General features: G+C 43.7%; 1 protein-coding gene across 1 annotated transcript in view; it reads right to left on the reverse strand.

Annotated features, from left to right (window-relative positions):
* Positions 1 to 1,692: 1,692 nt before the first annotated feature.
* Positions 1,693 to 23,631, reverse strand: part of shoc2 (SHOC2 leucine rich repeat scaffold protein) — a 49,281-nt gene continuing 27,342 nt past the window's right edge. The window contains exons 2-9 of the mRNA XM_060911658.1: positions 15,570 to 16,595; positions 13,119 to 13,256; positions 12,856 to 12,986; positions 9,901 to 10,089; positions 7,967 to 8,089; positions 7,531 to 7,668; positions 7,251 to 7,368; positions 1,693 to 2,144 (exon numbers count right to left, since the gene is read on the reverse strand). Coding sequence (XP_060767641.1) covers positions 1,936 to 2,144; positions 7,251 to 7,368; positions 7,531 to 7,668; positions 7,967 to 8,089; positions 9,901 to 10,089; positions 12,856 to 12,986; positions 13,119 to 13,256; positions 15,570 to 16,266 — 1,743 coding nt within the window. The 5' untranslated portion in view covers positions 16,267 to 16,595 and the 3' untranslated portion in view covers positions 1,693 to 1,935. The remainder of the gene's footprint in view (positions 2,145 to 7,250; positions 7,369 to 7,530; positions 7,669 to 7,966; positions 8,090 to 9,900; positions 10,090 to 12,855; positions 12,987 to 13,118; positions 13,257 to 15,569; positions 16,596 to 23,631) is intronic.

Raw genomic sequence — 23,631 nt, forward strand, 5'->3', positions numbered from 1 at the left:
ATGCTTTTATTTTTCATGATTTTCTGATGAATTTATCACTCTTCTCCGAGAACTGATATGCTGGATCTTCAGGTTTTGCTTATGTAATGTGACTCTGGCTTTCTCACATTAAATAATGTTTTCCAGAACTAAGCTTTGAAACCTGGCCGAAGCAAATTTCAAACAGGAGCAACATGGCACAATTAATCAACCAGTGGTGGGAAACAGGGTGTGTGTGTGTGTGTGTGTGTGTGTAAAAATGAAATAAAGGAATCATTCAATAAATTATGCGTTTGCAAAAATCATTATATTCGTATGAAACACTTCAAGAGCAAATACCTTCAGAAAACAAAATCAGCCAGTGGTGCTGGATAGGCACAGATCCCGCGTGTACATAGTACCAGTCAAAAGTGTGGCCGTCCCTTTGAACTGAATGTCACTTCACGTCTTAAAGTAATGATGGATAGCGGTTCTTGACGTAATATGGATTACTACAGTTGTGGTATGAAATGGAGCTCATCTCATATCATCTCTAGCCGCTTTATCCTTCTACAGGGTCGCAGGCGAGCTGGAGCCTATCCCAGCTGACTACGGGCGAAAGGCGGGGTACACCCTGGACAAGTCGCCAGGTCATCACAGGGCTGACACATAGACACACAACCATTCACACTCACATTCACACCTACGCTCAATTTAGAGTCACCAGTTAACCTAACCTGCATGTCTTTGGACTGTGGGGGAAACTGGAGCACCCGGAGGAAACCCACGCGGACACGGGGAGAACATGCAAACTCCGCACAGAAAGGCCCTCGCCGGCCACGGGGCTCGAACCCAGGACCTTCTTGCTGTGAGGCGATAGCGCTAACCACTACACCACCACGCCGCCCTGAAATGGAGCTAGTTACTGTTATTACTAATTACTTTTTGATGACCTGTGAACTGAAAAGCATTCCAGGTGACTCCCTCATGAAGCTGGTTAAGATCACACCAATAGTATGCAAAGCGTCATCAATCAGGGAAACGCTGGATGCGTTCTAAAATACGAAGCGGATTAACAGTTCTGATGTCTTCAGTCTTGTTCTACAATGTAGAGAAACCTGTGGCTGAGTAGAGTAGAGTAGAGTAGAGTAGAGTAGAGTAGGGATGTACAAACTTTTGACTGGTATATTTTGACTGGTGTGTGTATTTTAAAAAAAAAAAAAGTTTTCACAACTACACTCGTTCGTACTTCCCAACAACCTCTGTACAAAAAAATAAAACCATGGGGATGCCTGTTAAGAAGGAATAAAAATAAATAAAAAAATATATATATGATGGTGGCGGCGGCAGCAGCAGCAAACGATGAAATGAAGAGAAATGTGTTTTTGCATACAACTGTTTGAAAACGAAGAGGAATTAAAAGTTGTCGATGTGGCTTCGGTGCTTAGAGCGAGGTCACGCGTCCTCCGAACACGAAGCCGATTTAGTCACGCGTCCGAGTCGTGCATTTATGATCCGTGTTATTGGCGTTGGAGTGACCGCTCTCGTCTTCCCTCTTCAACACGCGAATGTTTTCTGATCCAGCTCCGTTATGATTGGTCCGTGTGGTGGGATCTGATCTGATCTCTGAGTGAGTGGACTGAAATGTAAATATTCTGTGGGTTGATTTTTCTGGATAAAATCAGCCTCACCTTCTCAGTGAAGCAGAACATTATTATTATCATCATCATCATCATCATCATTATTATTATTATTAGTTCTTGGTTGTGTGTGTGTGTGTGTGTGTGTGTGTGTGTGTGTGTGTGTGTGTGTGTGAGAGAGAGGCATCACGGCATGGTACAATATTACGTAGACCGTGACTGTGTCCTAAACTGGTTTAAGAAGGGAACTTGTGTCCTCTCTCTGCCATGGTGGGGATGTCTCTTTAAACTGCACATGGACTAGTCTTTGTTCGTGTTGTCGGTTCTGGTGGCGAGATCAGACCATGGCGCGGTACGGGCCCTGCATCTTGAGGAACTGGATGATGAAGGACGGCCCGCCGGCGACGATCTGCGGTGGGAGCTGGCTCAGAGGGCAGTTCTCGATGCTCATGATGGAAAGCTTGCTGCACAGCGCCAGCTCGAAGGGCAGACCGTGCAGGTTGGGATTATCGTTCAGGTACAGTTCCTCCAGGTTCTCCAGAGTGCCTACAGCAGAGAAATGGATCGGTTTAGTTTAGTTGTGCTGAGTGATGCTATGCAGCACCACGTTATGCTACACACGGTGCACTCCCGTGGGAGTCCCGCGGGACCCGACGCCAGGGCTCGAAATTAACTTTTTTTCTTTGTGTCCCCCAGTGGTCCCGAATTCTGTGTTGTATTGTCCCGAATGGAAGCAATAGTGTCCCCATTTTTTTCCTCTCTGAAATAACCAGTGGTTAATATTATCATATGAAGTTACTATTATATTTGTAACTATGCGATTTTTAACCCTTTATATCATTTTTACAATAAGTCACAAGACACAAGCGACACATGTCCTATACATCATCTACTTCAAAATTACAGTTATTGCATTTTCAGTTTATTAAACTTTGGCGATCTCGCTGTATGAATAGATACCCGTTTATTTAAAGGGGCCAACTAGCTCATTCAGAAAATGTTTCAACTCACTACATCTGCAGTACACTTTAGCTGAAAATAAGACCCCTTTTATGTTCATTTCATCTACTTATACCTTGAATATCTGTAGGTACTTATAAGGCCAACTTATCATTTTCACCATTACCGTTATCCATTTTATGAACTTTCGCTGCCGAAGTGTGGGTGCAAATGTTAGCAACATCAGCATAGTGCCAGGTCCGAGCCTAGTTGTGCTGCTGACTGACTAAACTTTCTGAACTAGAAAGACACCAAGAAAACTCACTTATTCTGTTGAACGGTATCTTCCGTCAATATCATCCACATCATTCCTGTTGTATTTTATAACGTGTCTAACAGTGTTCATTAAGTTCATTCAGTTGCTAGCGTTGCCTGCAGACCAGGCGATGACACTTTGGATCCTGAAGGTCCCGGAGACGTTATGTCTGGGCTTTCAGTTTCTTCCCCGCGGTCGGTCCGCTTCAACCACTTCAGCATTTTTGTTCTGGCAAGAGTCGGCGCAGCGTGTGCGGTAGCAATTCCGTTCCAAGTCCATATAATGCGGACTCCGGCCGAAGATTCTAGAACAGAATGCGCTGCTCTGTAGCCTACGGATGCAGGTGCATCGAAAGTGTAGCTACTATGTATTTTTCGCTGTTAATGTTTTAAAATTAAAATTGACAAATTAGGTGAATGTCTACGTATGTGTTACGGCTTTGTAAATAATATTAATGTAGAACTTTTTTTCTAGATCTATTTTTTCCATTGTCCCGGGATTGTCCCAGATATGATAATTTTGTGTCCCGATGACATTTTTTATGGTCCCCGGGACGTCGGGACACCGTTAGTTTCGAGCGCTGCCCGACGCGGGACAAATTTTGAAAGCTCATTGCGGGTGCGGGCGGTAGGGGGAGTGCACATTGCGGGCGCGGGCGGGAGAGGTGATAAGCTGCAGTCCTGCTAACTAAAAACGTGTTTAAAATAAAATTTATAAATTATTAAATTTATGTCTATCATATATAATTTGTGCTGGATATTTTATTTGGCGTTAATAAAAACATTTTAAGATGCCTAAATTTGCGGATGTGGTCTAATCTCGCGTGCGTTTCCGATTCCTTTCCGCTCTTCCGTGTTTGAGATCTCCGATCATGGCAGAAGAGCAGAGCTCCTCTAGTGAAGCTCACAGTGCTTCAGAAGTAAGTGCTGCTTTAAAAAGAGGTACATTTACCGTTAAAAAGTCAAGAGTCCTGAAATCAGACATTTGGAAGTCGTTCTCACTCGTGTACGACGCGGAGGGAAATCAGCTGCCCTTTGCTTGTTGTGATAAGTGCCAATTTGGGTATCTCTGTAAAGCCTCAGCTGCGCATGCCGCCTGGTAACGCGCACCCTCGCTACGTGCGCTAGGTGAAGGATCGGTCAGTGGAGAGCTCAGCATGTTTAATTCCCCAAGCCAATGACAAGAACTTTCGTGAGAAATAACGTGAACGTCTGCATCATGCGGGATTTGCGGGCGGGAGCAGGACTGAAAATTCTGTCCCGCGCAGACCTCTAACACACGGCTAGGACTCGTGTCCAGGTCGGTGCGCACACTGTTAGATTTCCTCATCGCTGTAATTAACGACCGAACCTCTTAACGCTGTTCATGATGTTTTACTTAAAAACGCAGTCACATTATGTAATTCATGTCTCAATTGCATCTCGACAGTCTTGTCATCGCACTTTGGCCAGAACATGAGAAATGCACGGCTTCTTAAAAAAAAAAGCATTAAACGAAATCCAAGTGTTAGTTTTAATTGACCACTAACTATAGATTCATATCCTCTGGCATAAACAGTCATGCATAATTTCATGTGCCGTTTGGTGGACTCCCTCCCCCTTTTCCTGATAACTGTAACGCGACCTTGGGTATGAGAAAGGCGCGATATACATTTAACTGATTGTTAATGATCACGTCAGAATGAACTCTGTGACTTTAACTGTGGCACGGTTGAGTGGCCGGTTTGAGTATTTCAGAAGCTGCTGATCAGAGGTGGACAGTAACGAACTACATTTACTTGAGTATCTGTAATCGAGTTATTTATTATTTTTTTTTGGAAACTTATGACCAGGGCTTTGAACCAGAATTTTTTTCCTATTGGTTCGTTCCGAACAGAAACGGAATTTTAACGTTTCCGGTTTTGGGTTCCACCATTAAATAGACGTTCCCGAACCGGTTAGAACAAAAAAATTTCGTTCCCGGAACGGTTAATTACATTCCCTGTCAGCTGTTTAAATGGCTATAAAATGATGTCTCTGTCTCATCCAGCTTAAGCCAAATGTCGGCTAATTCTATTACAACCTTCATTAAATAAGACAAGAAATAATTCAAAACAATTATTATTTCAAATGTTGGCGATTTGGATTCTCAGTATGTCTTCCCATCTACACAAACAGAAAAAGTGCCAAAAATGAAAGATAATTCGTTTAGTGTGTTACCAAAGGCTAGTCAGGCCCTATACAGGGCTTTCCACAAGCGCCGGCTGCCGGCCATACAGCCGGCACACAATTAAGTCCAGCCGGCTACTTTAATGACTATTATTTTTGTAGCCCACAGGTTCTAAATATTAATTTTCGATTTTACTAAAATTAAATGTTTATCTAACGGACTGACAATAATGTCAAACTGAACCGCACTCATTTAAGTTGTGATTTGCGCTGTTTGTACCGATAATAACCACAAATTCCCCGCCGACTTCGCTGATCTGCGGCCCCGACATGTGGTGTGCGCGTGCGCGCACTCGGCGGAGTTTATTTTGTGTTTAACACCCCCCCCCGGCTGGCTACTTATTTGTCATGGCTGGCTAGTACGAGCCTTAGTGGAAAGCCCTGTATGCATTGATAGGCTAACAGAGGTTAACGTCATTTAATGTTCGCGAGCCTCTCATTAACGTGGACAAATATATTGATATCGTGTTTGAAATTGACGTTTTTGAATAACGATAGACTGCAATATTTACCTCTTATTTAAGATGTGGAGACGTGATAGTAGTCCACCCTCCCGCTCTCTCCATTCAGTCAGCGAACGTCACACAGGAAGTGAACCCCAGTGGGTTATAGAAACTTGCGCAGGAGAAGAATGACTTTTTTACTTGTAGGCTACGGAAACTTTGAGGAACGAAATAAAAACCGGTATTAACCGGTTACCATTATTTTTAATAAGCGTTTCTGTTCCGGAACATAAAAAATAATAAAGTTTCTGGTTTCGTTTCTGTTCCATGTGAAATAGAAAAAGTTCCCGGTTTTCGTTTTCATTCCTTGAACCGGTTCAAAGCCCTGGTTATGACTAACTTCACTACATTTCTATTAAGGTCCTTGTTACTATGAGGCAGCTTTGAAAGTGGATGGGTTTTTTTTTTCCACAGGTGACACCGAGACAGCCTATCAGTAATCGCCAGGGTCATGTCACGTCCATAGACTATAAAATCAAGATCGATGATTTCTCAGCAGCGTTATTTGAACGCGATCAGTTGACGGAAGGAGGCGGTTCTTCTGGAGAATGCATGCACTCGTGGCCATACCGAGAACCCATTTTTCTGAAAGGATTAAAGATTCGTTTTAAATGTTTGTCAAAAATGAACCACATCACGTCCAACCTGCGGAAGCATGCTGAGGAATATAAACGCTTTGTTCCGAGAGAAAGCTTGTAACGAAGTTGTCTGTGCTTTTTAGAGCTATAGCGATAACATTGCAATAGCTGAGCGGTCTGGTTAGTCAAATGACTTTCTATGGATTTGCCTGCCAAGTTGCCGTAGCCTTGACGACACATAGCTAGTCAACATGGACACTTAACTAACGTGTAAAAACGGAGTTACGCTAACATGAATAACGTTAACTTATCTGAAGTCCTTTCAGAAATGTTTTAGCATAATCTCGCCAAATAAACAGAATGCAGAAATCTTTTTCTAGTAGCGTTAGCTACCCAATATGATTGAGTTTGTAAAGAGTTCGCTAGCATGTCGGGTGGTGTTTCACTGACTAGCTAGCTTAACATTAAACCACCATGATAGCACAGCATGCGTTCATTTCGTGAGTTCACATTCCTGTCTTTGGTAACGGCGTTGGGTTTTGTAAGCGTTGTGGCAATAATACAACAATGCGTTGACAGAAAATGTACTTGAGTTAAAAATTGACTGGACAACTTTCACTTGTATCCGAGTAACATTTGACCAGTGGGGTCTGTACTTTGTCCAGCTCTGCTGCTGATCTCCGAGGATGGTCACACGCAGCAGACTGGTCAGAGCTAACAGGAAGTCTATAGCAATGCAGAAACACATGAGGCTCCGCTCCTGTCAGCTAAGAACAGGAGTCAGAGGCCATCACGGGCACAGAGCGACCCAAGGTAAAGACTGGAAACATCTTGAGCTGTCCAGTTCGGGTGAGGTCTGTGCCCATGACAGTCGTGGACTCCTGTTCTTGGCTGACAGGAACCTGATGGTCTCCTGCTGCTGTAGCTCATCCAGCTCAATGCTGAGATGCTTTTCTGTGTTGACTTCCTGGAAGCTCAAACCACTCTGACCATTTTCCTCTGATCTCTCTCTCTCTCTCTCTCTCTCATCAATAAAGCAGAAATATCACTCAAGCGTTTTGGCTCCATTCTGTGACAGAAAACAATCCCCCCCCCAAACTCTTACACACCAATCTCCTCAGGCAGGTGCTGCAGGAGGTTCTCGCCCAATCCCAGGTGAGTCAGGTTGGTCAGGTGACCAATCCCTCTGGGCAACGTGGTCAGCTGATTATTGGTCAACACAAGTTTCTAGAAATCAACAAGAACGGGTAAATATATAAAATCTGTTTAAGTTCAAACATGATGTTCTTGTGCTTTTTCTGCTTTAATATTGCTTAAAACGTAACTCTTTTCCTATAGAGGCGTGTCCCAGATGGGTGTGGGATGAATTTTTTTTTTTTTGTTTCCCACCTGTAGGTCTTTCAGGTAGGCGATCTCATTCGGGAGCGACTCCAGCTTGTTCTCCTCCAGGTCGAGCTCACGCAGTTTCCGCAAGTTCCCGATCCCGTGAGGTAACTTCTTCAGTAGATTATTGGATAATATGAGGACCTGGATGGAGAAAGAAGGCCCAATTTGAAAAAAAAAAGAAAAAAAGAAGAGCAGCTGTTAAGCTGCCAGAACATTTTGCGTTCAATATTCAGAGCTGCTTTTGGAATCAATTTCGTATCAAAAAGCAACCGTTAGTACAAACACAACTACTTTAAACACTTGTTACTAGAACCTATTCCCTTTCAACGACGTCAATCTACAGACTGACTAGTTTTATACTGGGCCATACTGGAGAATAAGATCACTACTTCCATACACGTTATGGAAAGTCTAACGGTTCCGATTTAACAGTCTATACCTCCAGGGACACGAGGCCGCAGATATCCTCAGGGATCTTAGTCAGCTGGTTGGTGGCCAGGTTCAGCTCCACCATGCTGGTCCATGTCCCAAAGTCCAGCGGCAGCGACGTCAACTGGTTGTCCTAATAAAGAACACAAAAAGAAATGTATTTGAGCACCGCAGGGCTGAGTCAGAGGAAGAAAGGGTGGATGTAGGTGAAAAAGCTTTAAAAAAAATATACACAGGCCTGTAATTCACTTTCTCTCCATCATTCTGCTACACACACACCTCAAAAAATTAGAATATTGTGAAAAAGTTCAATATTTTCCATCAGTTATTTAAGAAAGTGGAAATGTTACATATTATAGACTCATTACACAAACTAAAATGTTTCAAGCATTTTTCTATTTTAATCAGTATGGTATACAGTACAAAAACATAAAAAAAAACCATCTCAAAATATTAGAATATTTCATTTCGAGTTTGAGTAAAACAGTATGAACACAGTGTATCTCTCGGTCTAGTTCAGTACACACAACCACAATCATGGGGAAGACTGCTGACTTGACTGTTGTCCAGAAGATGATCACTGATGCCCTCCACAAGGAGGGTAAGCCACAAAAGGTCATTGCTGAAAAGGGTGGCTGGAAAAGGTGCGCAAGCGACAGGGATGGCCGCGGTCTTGAGAGGATTGTCGAGAAAAGTTGATTCAAGAACTTAGGAGAGCTTCACAAGGAGTGGACTGAGGCTGGTGTCAGTGTATCAAGACCCATCACGGACAGACATCTTCAAGAAAGGGGATACAACTTTCGCATTCCTAATATCAAGCTACTCCTGAGCCAGAGACAATGTCAGAAGTGTCTTATCTGGGCTAAGGAGAGAAAGAAATGGACTGTTGCTCAGTGGTCCAAAGTCCTCTTTTCAGATGAAAGTACATTTTGCATTTAATTTGGAAATCACGGTTCTAGAGTCTGGATGAAGAGTGGAGAGGCACAGAATCCAAGGTGTTTGAAGCCCAGTGTGAAGTTTCCACAGTCTGTGATGATTTGGGGTGCCATGTCATCTGCTGGTGTTGGTCCACTGTATTTTATCAAGTCCAGAGTCAACACAGCCATCTACCAGGAGATTTTAGAGCACTTCATGCTTCCATCTGCTGACGAGCTTTTTGGAGATGCTGATTTCCTTTTCCAGCAGGACTTAGCACCTACCCACAGTGCCAAAACTACTACCAAATGGTTTGCTGACCATGATATTACTGTGTTTGATTGGCCAGCCAACTTGCCTGACCTGAACCCCATCGAGAATCTATGGGGTATTGTCAAGAGGAAGATGAGAAACACCCGACCCAAAAATACAGATACGCTGAAGGCCACTATCAAAGCAACCTGGGCTTCAATAACACCTCAGCAGTGCCACAGACTGATCACCTCCATGCCACACCGCATTGATACAGTAATTCATGGTAAAGGAGCCCCAACCAAGTATTGAGTGTATAAATGAATATACTTTTCAGAAGTTGGACATTTCTGTATTGTAAATCCTTTTTTTGATTGATCTTAGGGAATATTCTAATAATTTGAGATACTGAATTTCTGGTTTTCATGAGCTATAAGCCATAATCATCAAAATTAAGACAAAAAAGGCTTTAAATATTTCACTTTACATGTAATGAATATAGAATATATGAAAGTTTACCTTTTTGAATTAAATTATGAAACAAAAGGAACTTTTTCATGGTATTCTAATTTTTTGAGATGCACTATATATAATCATTAGATAAATGCTAATCGAAAGAATCCATTTTCCTAAGCAGATCTAAACAGCTACGAGAAAGGGAAAGTCAAACGCTTCACACCTGCCTTATAAGTGTGTCGTGGAAAAATACTACTATGTGAACTCGCAGGTCATGAAGTCCAGGAATGTTATCAGTAGTCCATTTCATCATCTCCTCACCTTCATGTTGAGCTTGCTGAGGACTTTGGCCCGTGAGAAGATGCCGAATGGGATTTTGTTGATGCGGTTGTGCTCCATGTTCAGCGAGTAGATGGTGGAGAACTGCGACGGGCCGCCCACCGGGTACGACTGAAAACAGTTGCGTGCCAGCGTCAGACTTGTCAGGTTCACCAGGCTCGAGAGCAGACCCTGTGCACGAGCACGGAAATTTAAAAGACGACGACAAACAGAGAACTGCTTTAGCATAGTGTAACTCACCAGCAGTGACTGCATATCATACACTACCGTTCAAAAGTTTGGGGTCACTTTGAAATGTCCTTATTTTTGAAAGAAAAGCACTGTTCTTTTCAACGAAGATCACTTTAAACTAATCAGAAATGCACTCTATACGTTGCTAATGTGGTAAATGACTATTCTAGCTGCAAATGTCTGGTTTTTGGTGCAATATCTCCATAGGTGTATAGAGGCCCATTTCCAGCAACTCTCACTCCAGTGTTCTAATGGTACAATGTGTTTGCTCATTGCCTCAGAAGGCTAATGGATGATTAGAAAACCCTTGTACAATCATGTTAGCACAGCTGAAAACAGTTGAGCTCTTTAGAGAAGCTATAAAACTGACCTTCCTTTGAGCAGATTGAGTTTCTGGAGCATCACATTTGTGGGGTCGATTAAATGCTCAAAATGGCCAGAAAAATGTCTTTCTATTCATTTTACAACTTATGGTGGTGAATAAAAGTGTGACTTTTCATGGAAAACACAAAATTGTCTGGGTGACCCCAAACTTTTGAACGGTAGTGTAAGTGTGGGGTTTTTTTTTTTAAACACATACCCCTAGCAACAATGACGATGTAACGTAACCTTGAATGTGTTTCTAGTTACATGACCCCTGGGCGACTTTATGAGCATCGCGGTAAGCCGATGTAGCCAGTCAGGGCTTTACGAGTAAGGAGCTTAAACCATGCCGTGATGCTCACAGTCTGTCATGTAATTACTGTCTTTCTTGCTTGCACAGAAATTTTTCCTGCTACATCAGCAAGTTGTGTTTATGGACATGAAAACAAGCCAAATTTCTTAGAAACGTGACCCATGTTAGAATCGGAAAAACACTTTCAGCCTGATGTCCTGGCAACGTTCTGATTTTGCTAGCTATATAAAACACAAGTTGATGTAATTCAGAAAACAATCAAGGACGGGATGGAGTTACTCGCATCAGTCAAAGGTGGATGGCAGGCTACGTTTCCAACGGAAATAAAGCTGGTTGAATAAATAATCGATTATTTACAACCCCGATTCCAAAAAAGTTGGGACAAAGTACAAATTGTAAATAAAAACGGAATGCAACGATGTGGAAGTTTCAAAATTCCATATTTTATTCAGAATAGAACATAGATGACATATCAAATGTTTAAACTGAGAAAATGTATCATTTAAAGAGAAAAATTAGGGGATTTTAAATTTCATGACAACACATCTCAAAAAAGTTGGGACAAGGCCATGTTTCCCACTGTGAGACATCCCCTTTTCTCTTTACAACAGTCTGTAAACGTCTGGGGACTGAGGAGACAAGTTGCTCAAGTTTAGGGATAGGAATGTTAACCCATTCTTGTCTAATGGAGGATTCTAGTTGCTCAACTGTCTTAGGTCTTTTTTGTCGTATCTTCCGTTTTATGATGCGCCAAATGTTTTCTATGGGTGAAACATCTGGACTGCAGGCTGGCCAGTTCAGTACCCGGACCCTTCTTCTACGCAGCCATGATGCTGTAATTGATGCAGTATGTGGTTTGGCATTGTCATGTTGGAAAATGCAAGGTCTTCCCTGAAAGAGACGTCGTCTGGATGGGAGCATATGTTGCTCTAGAACCTGGATATACCTTTCAGCATTGATGGTGTCTTTCCAGATGTGTAAGCTGCCCATGCCACACGCACTAATGCAACCCCATACCATCAGAGATGCAGGCTTCTGAACTGAGCGCTGATAACTCGGGTCGTCCTTCTCCTCTTTAGTCCGAATGACACGGCGGCCCTGATTTCCATAAAGAACTTCAAATTTTGATTCATCTGACCACAGAACAGTTTTCCACTTTGCCACAGTCCATTTTAAATGAGCCTTGGCCCAGAGAAGACGTCTGCGCTTCTGGATCATGTTTAGATACGGCTTCTTCTTTGAACTATAGAGTTTTAGCTGGCAACGGCGGATGGCACGGTGAATTGTGTTCACAGATAATGTTCTCTGGAAATATTCCTGAGCCCATTTTGTGATTTCCAATACAGAAGCATGCCTGTATGTGATGCAGTGCCGTCTAAGGGCCCGAAGATCACGGGCACCCAGTATGGTTTTCCGGCCTTGACCCTTACGCACAGAGATTCTTCCAGATTCTCTGAATCTTTTGATGATATTATGCACTGTAGATGATATGTTCAAACTCTTTGCAATTTTACACTGTCGAACTCCTTTCTGATATTGCTCCACTATTTGTGGGCGCAGAATTAGGGGGATTGGTGATCCTCTTCCCATCTTTACTTCTGAGAGCCGCTGCCACTCCAAGATGCTCTTTTTATACCCAGTCATGTTAATGACCTATTGCCAATTGACCTAATGAGTTGCAATTTGGTCCTCCAGCTGTTCCTTTTTTGTACCTTTAACTTTTCCAGCCTCTTATTGCCCCTGTCCCAACTTTTTTGAGATGTGTTGCTGTCATGAAATTTCAAATGAGCCAATATTTGACATGAACTTTCAAAATGCCTCACTTTCGACATTTGATATGTTGTCTATGTTCTATTGTGAATACAATATCAGTTTTTGAGATTTGTGAATTATTGCATTCCGTTTTTATTTACAATTTGTACTTTGTCCCAACTTTTTTTGGAATCGGGGTTGCATGAAACCTGCTTGCTTTCTGTTGGAAATGTTAATGAAAGTTAAGGCGAGACGAGAGCACATCATCGGGCTCTTACCTCAGGCAGCACGGAGATGTTGTTGTTCTCGAGGTTTAACTCTTCCAGCTCCCGGCACTTCGCTAACGAGCGGGGGATTGCCGACAGCCTGTTGTACCGTAGGCCCAGACGGTTTATACTTGACAGATTGCCTGCAACGGTAAAGCACACGACGTTTACTTCAACTTCACTTCATGCGGCTTAACTACAACTCAAAGTGCTTTAGGGTGCGAGTTAAATAAATAAATAAATAATCCGAGACAAAAGTGTGGTTCTGGGAGTACCGATGGTCTCGGGTAGGTCCAGGAGCTCGTTGTGCTGTAGGTCCAGGTTGGTGATCTGTGTGCAGTTGCCGATCTCTTTAGGAAGGTGCTCCAGCTGATTGTGGGCCACATCCAGAGTGATCAGGTTACACAGCTCCCCTAAAGGACGAGAGAGAGAGATGAAGTGCACGAGAATCTCGGTGAAGTTTGTATACAGTTCATCATCAGAGTTAAATGTTTTGTGGCAACATGCAGAACAAACCTCAGTGCTGAGGCGACCCGTTCCTGAGTTTCTCTTTCAGCCCAAATATTTCAGTGGCGTTAACGAATATAGGACATCTTTATACCAGTCTAATTTTAGTCAGACGCGCATCGCTCAAAACGTTCTTGATTTAACTTGACAGGAAGCGAGGGGGTAGGAAAATCGAGAGAAAGGAGGAGGAGGGGGAGGAGACTAATGGGAAGGGGGCAGGGCTTGCTCGGAGCACTGCGTTTATGAACTACGAAGCCTAAAGGCCAATTTATGCTGACAACCCAGTCCTCGCAGACAGCGTCTGCGTAGCCCCCCCACCTTCGCAGACGCTCTGCGCGCACCTCCCAAAAATTGTGACCACCGCAGAAGCCTCGCAGACAGCGTCGCAGACAAGAGGGCTCTGATTGGTCCACTCTACATCTGCTGTACACGCACTTCCGCTTCCCTACTTTCCCGGTTTGTTTTGTTTTCACGACCGCCATTTTTAAAAACACGAGCGAAGATGGAGCAGCACGAAGAGCGGTTGATCGAGGAAGTGAGGAAGTACGGACATCTATACGACTCCAGTTCTAGTCATTATAAGTAACCGGAAGATAAACACTCCACTAACCACACCCACCAACTACTCTTGGCGATTTCGCGCCCCCTTGCGTTGTAGCGGTGAATAACATCGCGCACGCCTATTACTCCCCGCTCAACGCTAAATTACGACTGTCTGCGAAAAGCTATCTGCGAAAGCCTTGTCGCAAGAGCATGCAGAGGCCCTAAGATGTAGCTCAAAATGGTACGTTACTCCACAGATCATGGCCGCATCATCACAGGTCCGTTCTTTTCTGAGCGATTAAAAGGCTTCAGATGGTAACAAGTTATTAAATTTACAAATGAATTTGTAGCGTTTTTAGTGGTTGTGTGCGCTGTAGCATTGAAACCTTTGTTTTGATTCGTGATGATAATCATGGACACTTGTCATTTTATCAAGGTTTTTTTTTTTGGTCCAAATTGCATCACTGGCTGCACTATTAGCGACCGCCGTTTTGGATCACATGATCTCGAGTCCGAGGAGGTCTATACTGGAGACTTCAAAAGCACTATCGATCGTTATAAACTGAGATGCTGATTGGCTAATCTGGAGTGAGTACTAGGAAAGAAATGGCGGACTTGTTGGTGGTTTCGATTCGACGCACGCACCTACCTCAGTCTTTTTACTAGGGCTGTAACGATACACCCAACTCACGATTCGATTCGTATCGCAATTTTTGACCCACGATTCGATACGCCCACGATTTTTTTTAAAATGTTTTTTTAAAGTAGTAAATTTGACTTAACATTTACTTACTTACATTTACTATTTAATAACAAATAATTCAGACCGCTGCAGAGAATGAGTAATATGTATGCAAAAATGAACAAATGTATATCCAAAGACTGTTTTATTTCTCAAAATAATACTGTTGAGCCGGAAGCTCTGGTTTTTTCGGTTCTGAAAAAGTCATTTTTCCAAATCGTGTAAATCCGTTAAGATTTTTTTTTTGGGGGGGTGGCTCTCTCACTGTCTCACTCTCATAGGGCCAATGATTTTCTGTGATCGCGGAAAACAGATGGAAATTACGGAATTTTTATGGTGAAACATTGCTCGCGTGTCAAAATGTAACTGCCGCAGAAGGCTTCCGCCCAAGCAGACATGCCTTCAGTGTTGCCAGATATTGCGAACGTTTTCCACCCCAAAATATGTTCAAAACCAGCCAAAAAGCACCTAAACCCGCCCAATCTGGCAACACTGCATGCCTTTCCGGTCAAGTGATTGTGATTGGCTTGTGGCACACCTAGCCAGCCAATGAGCTGCTTGTTTACAGATTCGCTCCCCGCGTCGCAACCAGAATGGCGACCGCTTAAAAGAAACGAATGCTCTGCCAGTGGCAAGTGTGGACGTTGCATGACCCGCAGAAGATTGTCGCAGGTCGGCAAAAAAACGACTTACTAATAGATATAAAAAAATAAAAGTAATTTAAGTAAGTTTAAAATGTAATTTAAATAAAAAGTAAAGTATTCATAAATGGAAGTTTGGAAGCGCCTCTGTTTTTGGGCTGAGGAGAAGTTTGAAAGGGTGTACCGCGATTCTGCCTTCTTGTATCGCGATACGGATCGTGGCTCTGCGTATCGCGATTTCGATACGCATATCGTTACAGCCCTACTTTTTACAGACGTCGGGGTTTACTCACCGATCTCGGCGGGCAGCTGTTTGATCTTGTTCTCGCGGATGCTCAGCATGGTGAGCTTGCTCAAGTTGCGGATGTCCTTCTCGACAGCGGTGATGCGGTTGAAGCGCAGGTACAGCGTGGTGAGTGACGTGAGGCGGTACACCACGGCCGGGATCTCCCGCAGCTTGTTGTGCCGCAGGTCGAGCATGCGCAGCCTCTTTAGGTTGTCCAGCGAGTCCGGCAGGCTGGTGAGAGAGTTCTCGCTCAACGCCAGCGTCACCAGGCCCGAGAGGCAGCCCAGCTCGGCTGGGAGGCTCTGCAGCTTGTTGCTGTACAGGTAGAGCTCGGTGAGCAGCGTCAGCTCTTTGATGGATGACGGGAGCAGATGGATGGAGCGCTTGGACAAGTCTAGGCGTGTCGAGTTCTCATCGCGGCATTTGATCAGCTCCTTGGCCACCTCGGCGTTGCTGGACTTCTTGCGTGTGCCGGTTGCCGGGTTCGGCCGCTTTATCGTGTTGTCCACGGAGAAAGCGACAGCTGGTGGTGCGCCGCTCGCGTCCTTCTTCCCATCTTTGGCATCTTTCCCTTTGGTTTTGGGCTCCTTGCCCTCTTTCCCGAGGCTGCCGGGCACCTTGGGCTCCTTGTCGCGCTCCTTACCCGTGAGCGCTTTGGCCTCCTTTTCTTTGCAGTCTTTGTCTTTGCCTAAAGCGCTGCTCATGGTGAAAGCACTTTGGCTTGACGGAGCATGAGACCCTTAGTCTCTTTTTCTCTCTCCGTTCTTCACTCCTCTTGTTCAGAGCTCAAATTAAAAAAAAAATAAAAACCTTTAAAATCTCTGCTATACCTCAGTGTGTTCAGACATACCTGTGTGTGTGTTTGACGATGGGCAGAAACACCCAAGCGCTCCTGCGTCCGTTAACACTCCATGAAGGAGAGAGGAGTGTGATGGAGCCGAGTCATGAACGAGGAGGTGAGCGGCCTCATGCTTGTGTGAACTGGAGAAACTCCATCGAGTGGATCAGAACAGGACGCATCTTTCACGTTCAGCTGTTAAAGGGGGGGAACAAGAAAGCACTCATTACTGAAAACTCACGATATCTTTGAGTCAATGATATGAGAGTTTAGTGAAATTCTTAATTCTCATTAGGGCTGGGTATCACAGTCAGTTTCCTAGATCGATTCGATTCTTAGGGTTTTACATTGATTAATCACAATTCGATTCAATCTGCTCTTAAATAATTCAAATATCTGGGGGCATCGTGGCTCAGGTGGCTAAGGCGCCATACCATAAATCCGGGGACCCGGGTTCGATTCCGACCCGAGGTCATTTCCCGATCCCTCCCCGTCTCTCTCTCCCCCTCATTTCCTGTCCTGTCTCTACACCGTCCTATCCAATAAAAAAGCCCCAAAAATATCTTTAAATAATAATAATTAGTGCTGTCAAGCGATTAAAATATTTAATGTCGCGACAGTCATAGTTAACTCGCGATTAATCGCAATTTAATCTCTCATTTTTGTCACATAAAAAAAAAACAAAACAAAACATTGTAATTCTCTTATCAGCATAAAAAAGTGCATGGGCTTGCTTTGTACCAATGTTTTTTTTATTGCAAAGCATAACACGTTTTCACACAGCCACTGCAAAGTGAAACCTAAGCCGAGCACCGGCGCGGGGCTAGCAAGAGAACCACGAGTGAAATGATCTACTGTTGAATTATCCATCTTTTTTTTTTAATCTCCGTTGTTCGTTGATAAATATTGCATTGAATCTGATCTTTACTGTTTCAGCTCACTTAACACATTTTGCACTTTTACACTTTCTGCCTGTTGATGCGTCGCGCTGTCCAATCAGAGGCGGCCAAATTTGCATATTGCAGGAAGGATTTCTGGGATAGCATTGAGTTTACAGTTCAGAGGGATCTGGCTCCTTTAGACGCTGTCTTCTTAAAACTGAATAAATATTTAAAAAGAGCCAAATGAGCCAGTCTTTTGAACGGCTCTTTTCAAAGAACGGATCACAAAGATGCGGATCCCATCAAAGAGCCATAAATCCCATCTCTACTAGCGCGCCCTGCCCGCGCTGGTTCTTTGGGGGGGGGGGGGGGGCAGAGGACTCTGGCTGTGCGGGGCGTGGCATTACAGTCTAGCTGCTATCGGTTTTCTAAGCAAAGTCTCTGTTCCAAGTTCCTGGCAGTTTCAAAAGCTTATGAAAAACCTACATCATGTCACAGAGCGTTAATCTCGCGATAAAAAAAATTATCGCCGTTAAAATTGAGTCAAGTTAACGCGTTAATAACGCGACATTTTTGGCAGCACTAATAATAATTAAAATATCTTCATAAAATACCTTGGTTTTATCAAGCTCTTCGTCCTTTGTCGTTTTAAATTTGAAATGATTCCACACGTCAGGTTTCATTTGAGACGGCTTGCCGAGCGGTGTTTTCCCTGCCTCAGCCACGGCTCTGGCCTCAGCCATTTTGTGTGCGTGCTTGAACGTCACGACGTACGACTACGCAGCTGCGTCATCACGCACGAGACGGCTGAGGGAGGAAAATCACACAACACACGAGATTGTGTTGTGGGGGGAAAAAAAAAAAAACCTCGATCTCATGCCCTGTGAATCGATAGTGCGAAATTTAAAGGGGAACAGAGGGCAATATATAGAGTAAATATAACAAAACACACATTAACGAACCTTATTCAAGACTTACAAAAGTTTTTTGTTCTAAGGTTGGAAAGTTATAGTGTTTTGAAAGTAGCTCGAGCAAACTATTTCCGCAGTTTGAACAGCCCGCCATGATATTAATCTTATCCAATCAGAATGCACGTTCATTTTCTCTGCGTGACGCATGTATGTGCCCGGTTGTGTTGGCTCATTGAGGTTGGGAATAGCACGTGTGAAATACCCGTTTCTGCCTCTTGCGACGATTTCACAAGTCCACGGGTGGCGCCTATCTCATTGCAGCAAATAAATTCTGCTGGACTCGTGAGCAACTCCACGTTACATTTTCCGCACGAGCACCACGCCGTGTCACCTGCACGCAGACGCTCTGCCCCGCCCCACGCTCGCCACGCCCATGGTCAGCATCAGTCTCATCCTCGCTGTCATCCGAGCTTTCTTCTCTTATTTCATCACCGGAGTCGAGAGTACCTCTCCGAGCTATTTTAAGTTCGTTTCTTAAGACAAGGATTTTCTTAAGATGTTGACAGTTTCGGCGAGAATCTTCCGCCTTCTTCAAAACAGTCACCAGATGTGTCCTGGAGGAGCGACCTGACAGCAGGAGGCGTGACCTACCTGTCAAATTGGGCGGGACGTTCACGCCTCCGTAGCGTAACATCAGCTGATAAGGCACGTCACCACTCGACATCTGGTGACTGTTTTGAAGAAGGCGGAAGATTCTCGCCGAAACTGTCAACAAGGTAAATCCTTGTCTTAAGAAACAAACTTAAAATAGCTTTAATAGTTAGACATAATGAACTTCCACTACATAGTACCTCTCCGAGGTTCAAACTGGTACCCTTCTAAGCCATAGCCTGCTTGCAGTGTGTCTTGCAGGATCTCTTCGTATGATTCGACAGAGCTGTTGCTTTCACTTGATGCGCCCGACGCCATGATTACACGCTTCTCTCCTCTATTTCGGAGAGTTCCGCTAGTGCAGTGGGTAGCGCTGACGTCACGGCCTTTTAAAAATGGCGACTCTTGTGCAGTTTAGCGTATAAAGTATTATATTTACAATTACCAAGATATTTCGTTGTTTTCTAGTATATAAATTTGATAGAATACATTACTTTGTCACATCAGCAACTGTATACAGTGGGGCAAAAAAGTATTTAGTCAGCCACCAATTGTGCAAGTTCTCCAACTTAAAAAGATGAGAGAGGCCTGTAATTTTCATCATAGGTACACTTCAACTATGAGAGACAGAATGGGGGGAAAGAATCCAGGAAATCACATTGTAGGATTTTTAATGAATTAATTGGTAAATTCCTCGGTAAAATAAGTATTTGGTCACCAACAAACAAGCAAGATTTCTGGCTCTAACAGACCTGTAACAACTTCTTTAAGAGGCTCCTCTGTCCTCCACTCGTTACCTGTATTAATGGCACCTGTTTGAACTCGTTATCAGTATAAAAGACACCTGTCCACAACCTCAAACAGTCACACTCCAAACTCCACTATGGCCAAGACCAAAGAGCTGTCAAAGGACACCAGAAACAAAATTGTAGACCTGCACCAGGCTGGGAAGACTGAATCTGCAATAGGTAAGCAGCTTGGTGTGAAGAAATAAACTGTGGGAGCAATTATTAGAAAATGGAAGACATACAAAACCACTGATAATCTCCCTCGATCTGGGGCTCCATGCAAGATCTCACCCCGTGGGGTCAAAATGATCACAAGAACGGTGAGCAAAAATCCCAGAACCACACGGGGGGACCTAGTGAATGACCTGCAGAGAGCTGGGACCAAAGTAACAAAGGCTACCATCAGTAACACACTACGCCACCAGGGACTCAAATCCTGCAGTGCCAGACGTGTCCCCCTGCTTAAGCCAGTACATGTCCAGGCCCGTCTGAAGTTTGCTAGAGAGCATTTGGATGATCCAGAAGAGGATTGGGAGAATGTCATATGGTCAGATGAAACCAAAATAGAACTTTTTGGTAAAAACTCAACTTGTCGTGTTTGGAGGAGAAAGAATGCTGAGTTGCATCCAAAGAACACCATACCTACTGTGAAGCATGGGGGTGGAAACATCATGCTTTGGGGCTGTTTTTCTGCAAAGGGACCAGGACGACTGATCCGTGTAAAGGAAAGAATGAATGGGGCCATGTATCGTGAGATTTTGAGCGAAAACCTCCTTCCATCAGCAAGGGCATTGAAGATGAAACGTGGCTGGGTCTTTCAGCATGACAATGATCCCAAACACACCGCCCGGGCAACGAAGGAGTGGCTTCGTAAGAAGCATTTCAAGGTCCTGGAGTGGCCTAGCCAGTCTCCAGATCTCAACCCCATAGAAAATCTTTGGAGGGAGTTGAAAGTCCGTGTTGCCCAGCGACAGCCCCAAAACATCACTGCTCTAGAGGAGATCTGCATGGAGGAATGGGCCAAAATACCAGCAACAGTGTGTGAAAACCTTGTGAAGACTTACAGAAAACGTTTGACGTCTGTCATTGCCAACAAAGGGTATATAACAAAGTATTGAGATGAACTTTTGTTATTGACCAAATACTTGTTTTCCACCATAATTTGCAAATAAATTCTTTAAAAATCAGACAATGTGATTTTCTGGATTTTTTTTTTCATTCTGTCTCTCATAGTTGAGGTATACCTATGATGAAAATTACAGGCCTCTCTCATCTTTTTAAGTGGGAGAACTTGCACAATTGGTGACTGACTAAATACTTTTTTGCCCCGCTGTATATATATTATATTTGGTACCCCTTTAAATGAAATCGATCCAAAATCGATTTTTTTTTACCCAGCCCTAATTCTCATTGACGTGACTCGGTGAGATGTTTATAAACTTCTTTTTAAAGCGAACCTCAAAAGTTTTTGGAATTTAAGAGTTCGACGTCCGAGCACGTCGATCTCACACGCTCCGTGTCCTCGCTACCCCGGCCTCCTCTCCGGCTGTCTGAAGACGCGCACTGCTGCGTGCAGACCTTAACCTTCGTGTGTGGTGTCTGTGTGTACATGAGCGTGAGCCGCTTCAGCCGTGTGTTTACAGAACTATCAATTCACGGACGCTCCTCGGATGACGACTGTGTATAAAATCGCGCTCGTAAAAAAAAAAAGCAGAGAGGGCGATCTGCTTTCGCTGTCCATTTCTGTGTGTGTGTGTGTGTGTGTGTGTCAGCATGAGTTGTTGGTCCAAGCTCAGATCAGAGCATCAGAAAGCCTGGACTCCCTGCAGGTCATGAGACCTTTTATAGCTGAAAGATCTGTTGCCTTTTAAAGAAAGCTCTCTGTGTGTGTGTTTTTTGGAAGTAAGCAGCAATTCGTCCTAAAATCTCTCTCAAAGATGAAACTGCAACTCAACAATTTCACACAACTGTTAACTTTTATTTCTCTTATCCCTGATGACATGACCGTTACTCCATGAGGAGCGTTCGGTCAGGTGAGTGGTCTGGGGGGTTTTTTTGGAGAAATTAAGATGTCCGCCTGAAGAGTCGTTACAAAGCTGTCGATTTCACATCTGGGTCAGTCCATGAAATGATGTTACTTTTCATTGGTCCGGGTTTACATAATCATTTCATCTTTAATTTCCATGATTTAAAGAAATATTTAGCAGATTATCCATAAATATCGTTTGAAGAAATAAAATAAATAAAAAAAAAAAAATGAAGTTTTCTTTTGAAATAAAGAAACGTGAAACATTTTCTTCCCCTGTGACTGGACACGGATGACACGTTTTTTGTGACATGGAATATTTGCTGACTTTGAGCTTAAATAAACCTTCATTACTTTCTGAGAATTTCAATAAAATTAGTTTCATGGCACTTGCAATTTAGTTTTACACTCACATAATAAAGTTAAGAAGGTTCTATAAACTATTTAGCTTCGAATTCATCCACTAAAAATAGGTTGTGAACGTAACATTGTGATGTCCTACCGTGTTACGTTAGAAACCAGGCTTATAAAAAAATGATAAAACGAGTTGAAATCATGATTGATGTTTTTAATATAAAGAAGAATATACTATAAAACGATGTAGGTAGTAGGGGTGTCACGATTCGGTTCGGTTCATCGAAAATCGAATCGGTAGCAGTACGATTCGATTTCGATTCGTCATACTTCAATTTCGATTCGATTCATGAATTACCTTACATCCCAAGTCTCCCAGAACTTCCGGGAGTCTCCTGCATATTGATCGAAGCGAGCAAGAGCGTGCGCGCGCAACATTAAGGTCTGCATCACGCATCTTAGAATGTGCGCGCGCGAGGGAGACTGTGTGCAGTGTTGCCAGATATTGCTGACGTTTTCCATCCCAAAATATGTTCAAAACCCACCAAAATGCACTTAAAACCACCCAATGTGGCAACACTGCCTGTGTGCCTGTTCATGTAGCGCATGCCAGACAAAGAGCATCCTGATTGGGTTACTCAGCAAAATAAGCCAATCAGCTTTCAGTGTGGGCGGGCTTTTATCCCTTTTCTCGAGGACCGACCGGCATAGCAGAGAGAGAGCGCGCGCCCCAAAAAACCAAAGTACAAAACCCACTTCAGCTCAGATTACACAAAAGAAAGAATCTCCCTGTCTAATAAGGGTAGAAAATAATGGCTACGTTCACACTGCAGGCTGAAGTGACTCAAATCCGATCTTTTCGCCCATATGTGACCTGTATCCGATCTTTTATTGACAATATGAACGACACAGATCCGATTTTTTCAAATCCGACCCAGGCCGTTTGGATATGTGGTCCTAATTCCGATTCCTATCCGCTCTTTTCATATGCGACTTCAGTCTGAACCGCCAGGTCGCATTCATCCGACTTACACGTCATCAACAAGCCACAAACGTCACTATTCTGCGCTGAAGTAGGCGGCGGGTCTCTCAAAAAAAGTTACAACAACATGGCGCATAATCACGGGCGCAGATAGAGGGGGGGGGACTCGTCCCACCCAGATTTAAATTCACCTCGTTCGGTCCCCCCCACTTATAGGGAGGAAAAACGTCTATGCTGTCTTTCTTTGCATAAGGCAAACCTCACGGAAAAATCAAAAGACTAATTACCATTCGGTTTATTGAGGTGCACAGCAGTGTATACATAGTTGCAACAACTCACATAAAACAAAGACTGATATTCGGTTGGTTGAGCTGCGCAGACTGCACAGGTTGCGAGCTCGAGCTTGGTTGCTATGGTTACTAACAACAAGTTTGACAGGCATATCGGGGTTGGGGTTGGTTTGCTGGCAGCTTTGTCCCCCCCAGTTCAAAAAACGTATCTGCGCCCCTGCGCATGACATCAATGCGAGGGACGCTTCGGGCTGTGAAGGTTCTGAATCTTCTCAATGGAAGGACGCAGAGGTTAGGGAGCCGATTTCCATTTGGGGGGATGCAGCTATTCAAGCTAGATTGGATGGG

Source organism: Neoarius graeffei, chromosome 27 (assembly GCF_027579695.1).
Source record: "Neoarius graeffei isolate fNeoGra1 chromosome 27, fNeoGra1.pri, whole genome shotgun sequence".
NCBI lineage: Eukaryota > Metazoa > Chordata > Actinopteri > Siluriformes > Ariidae > Neoarius > Neoarius graeffei.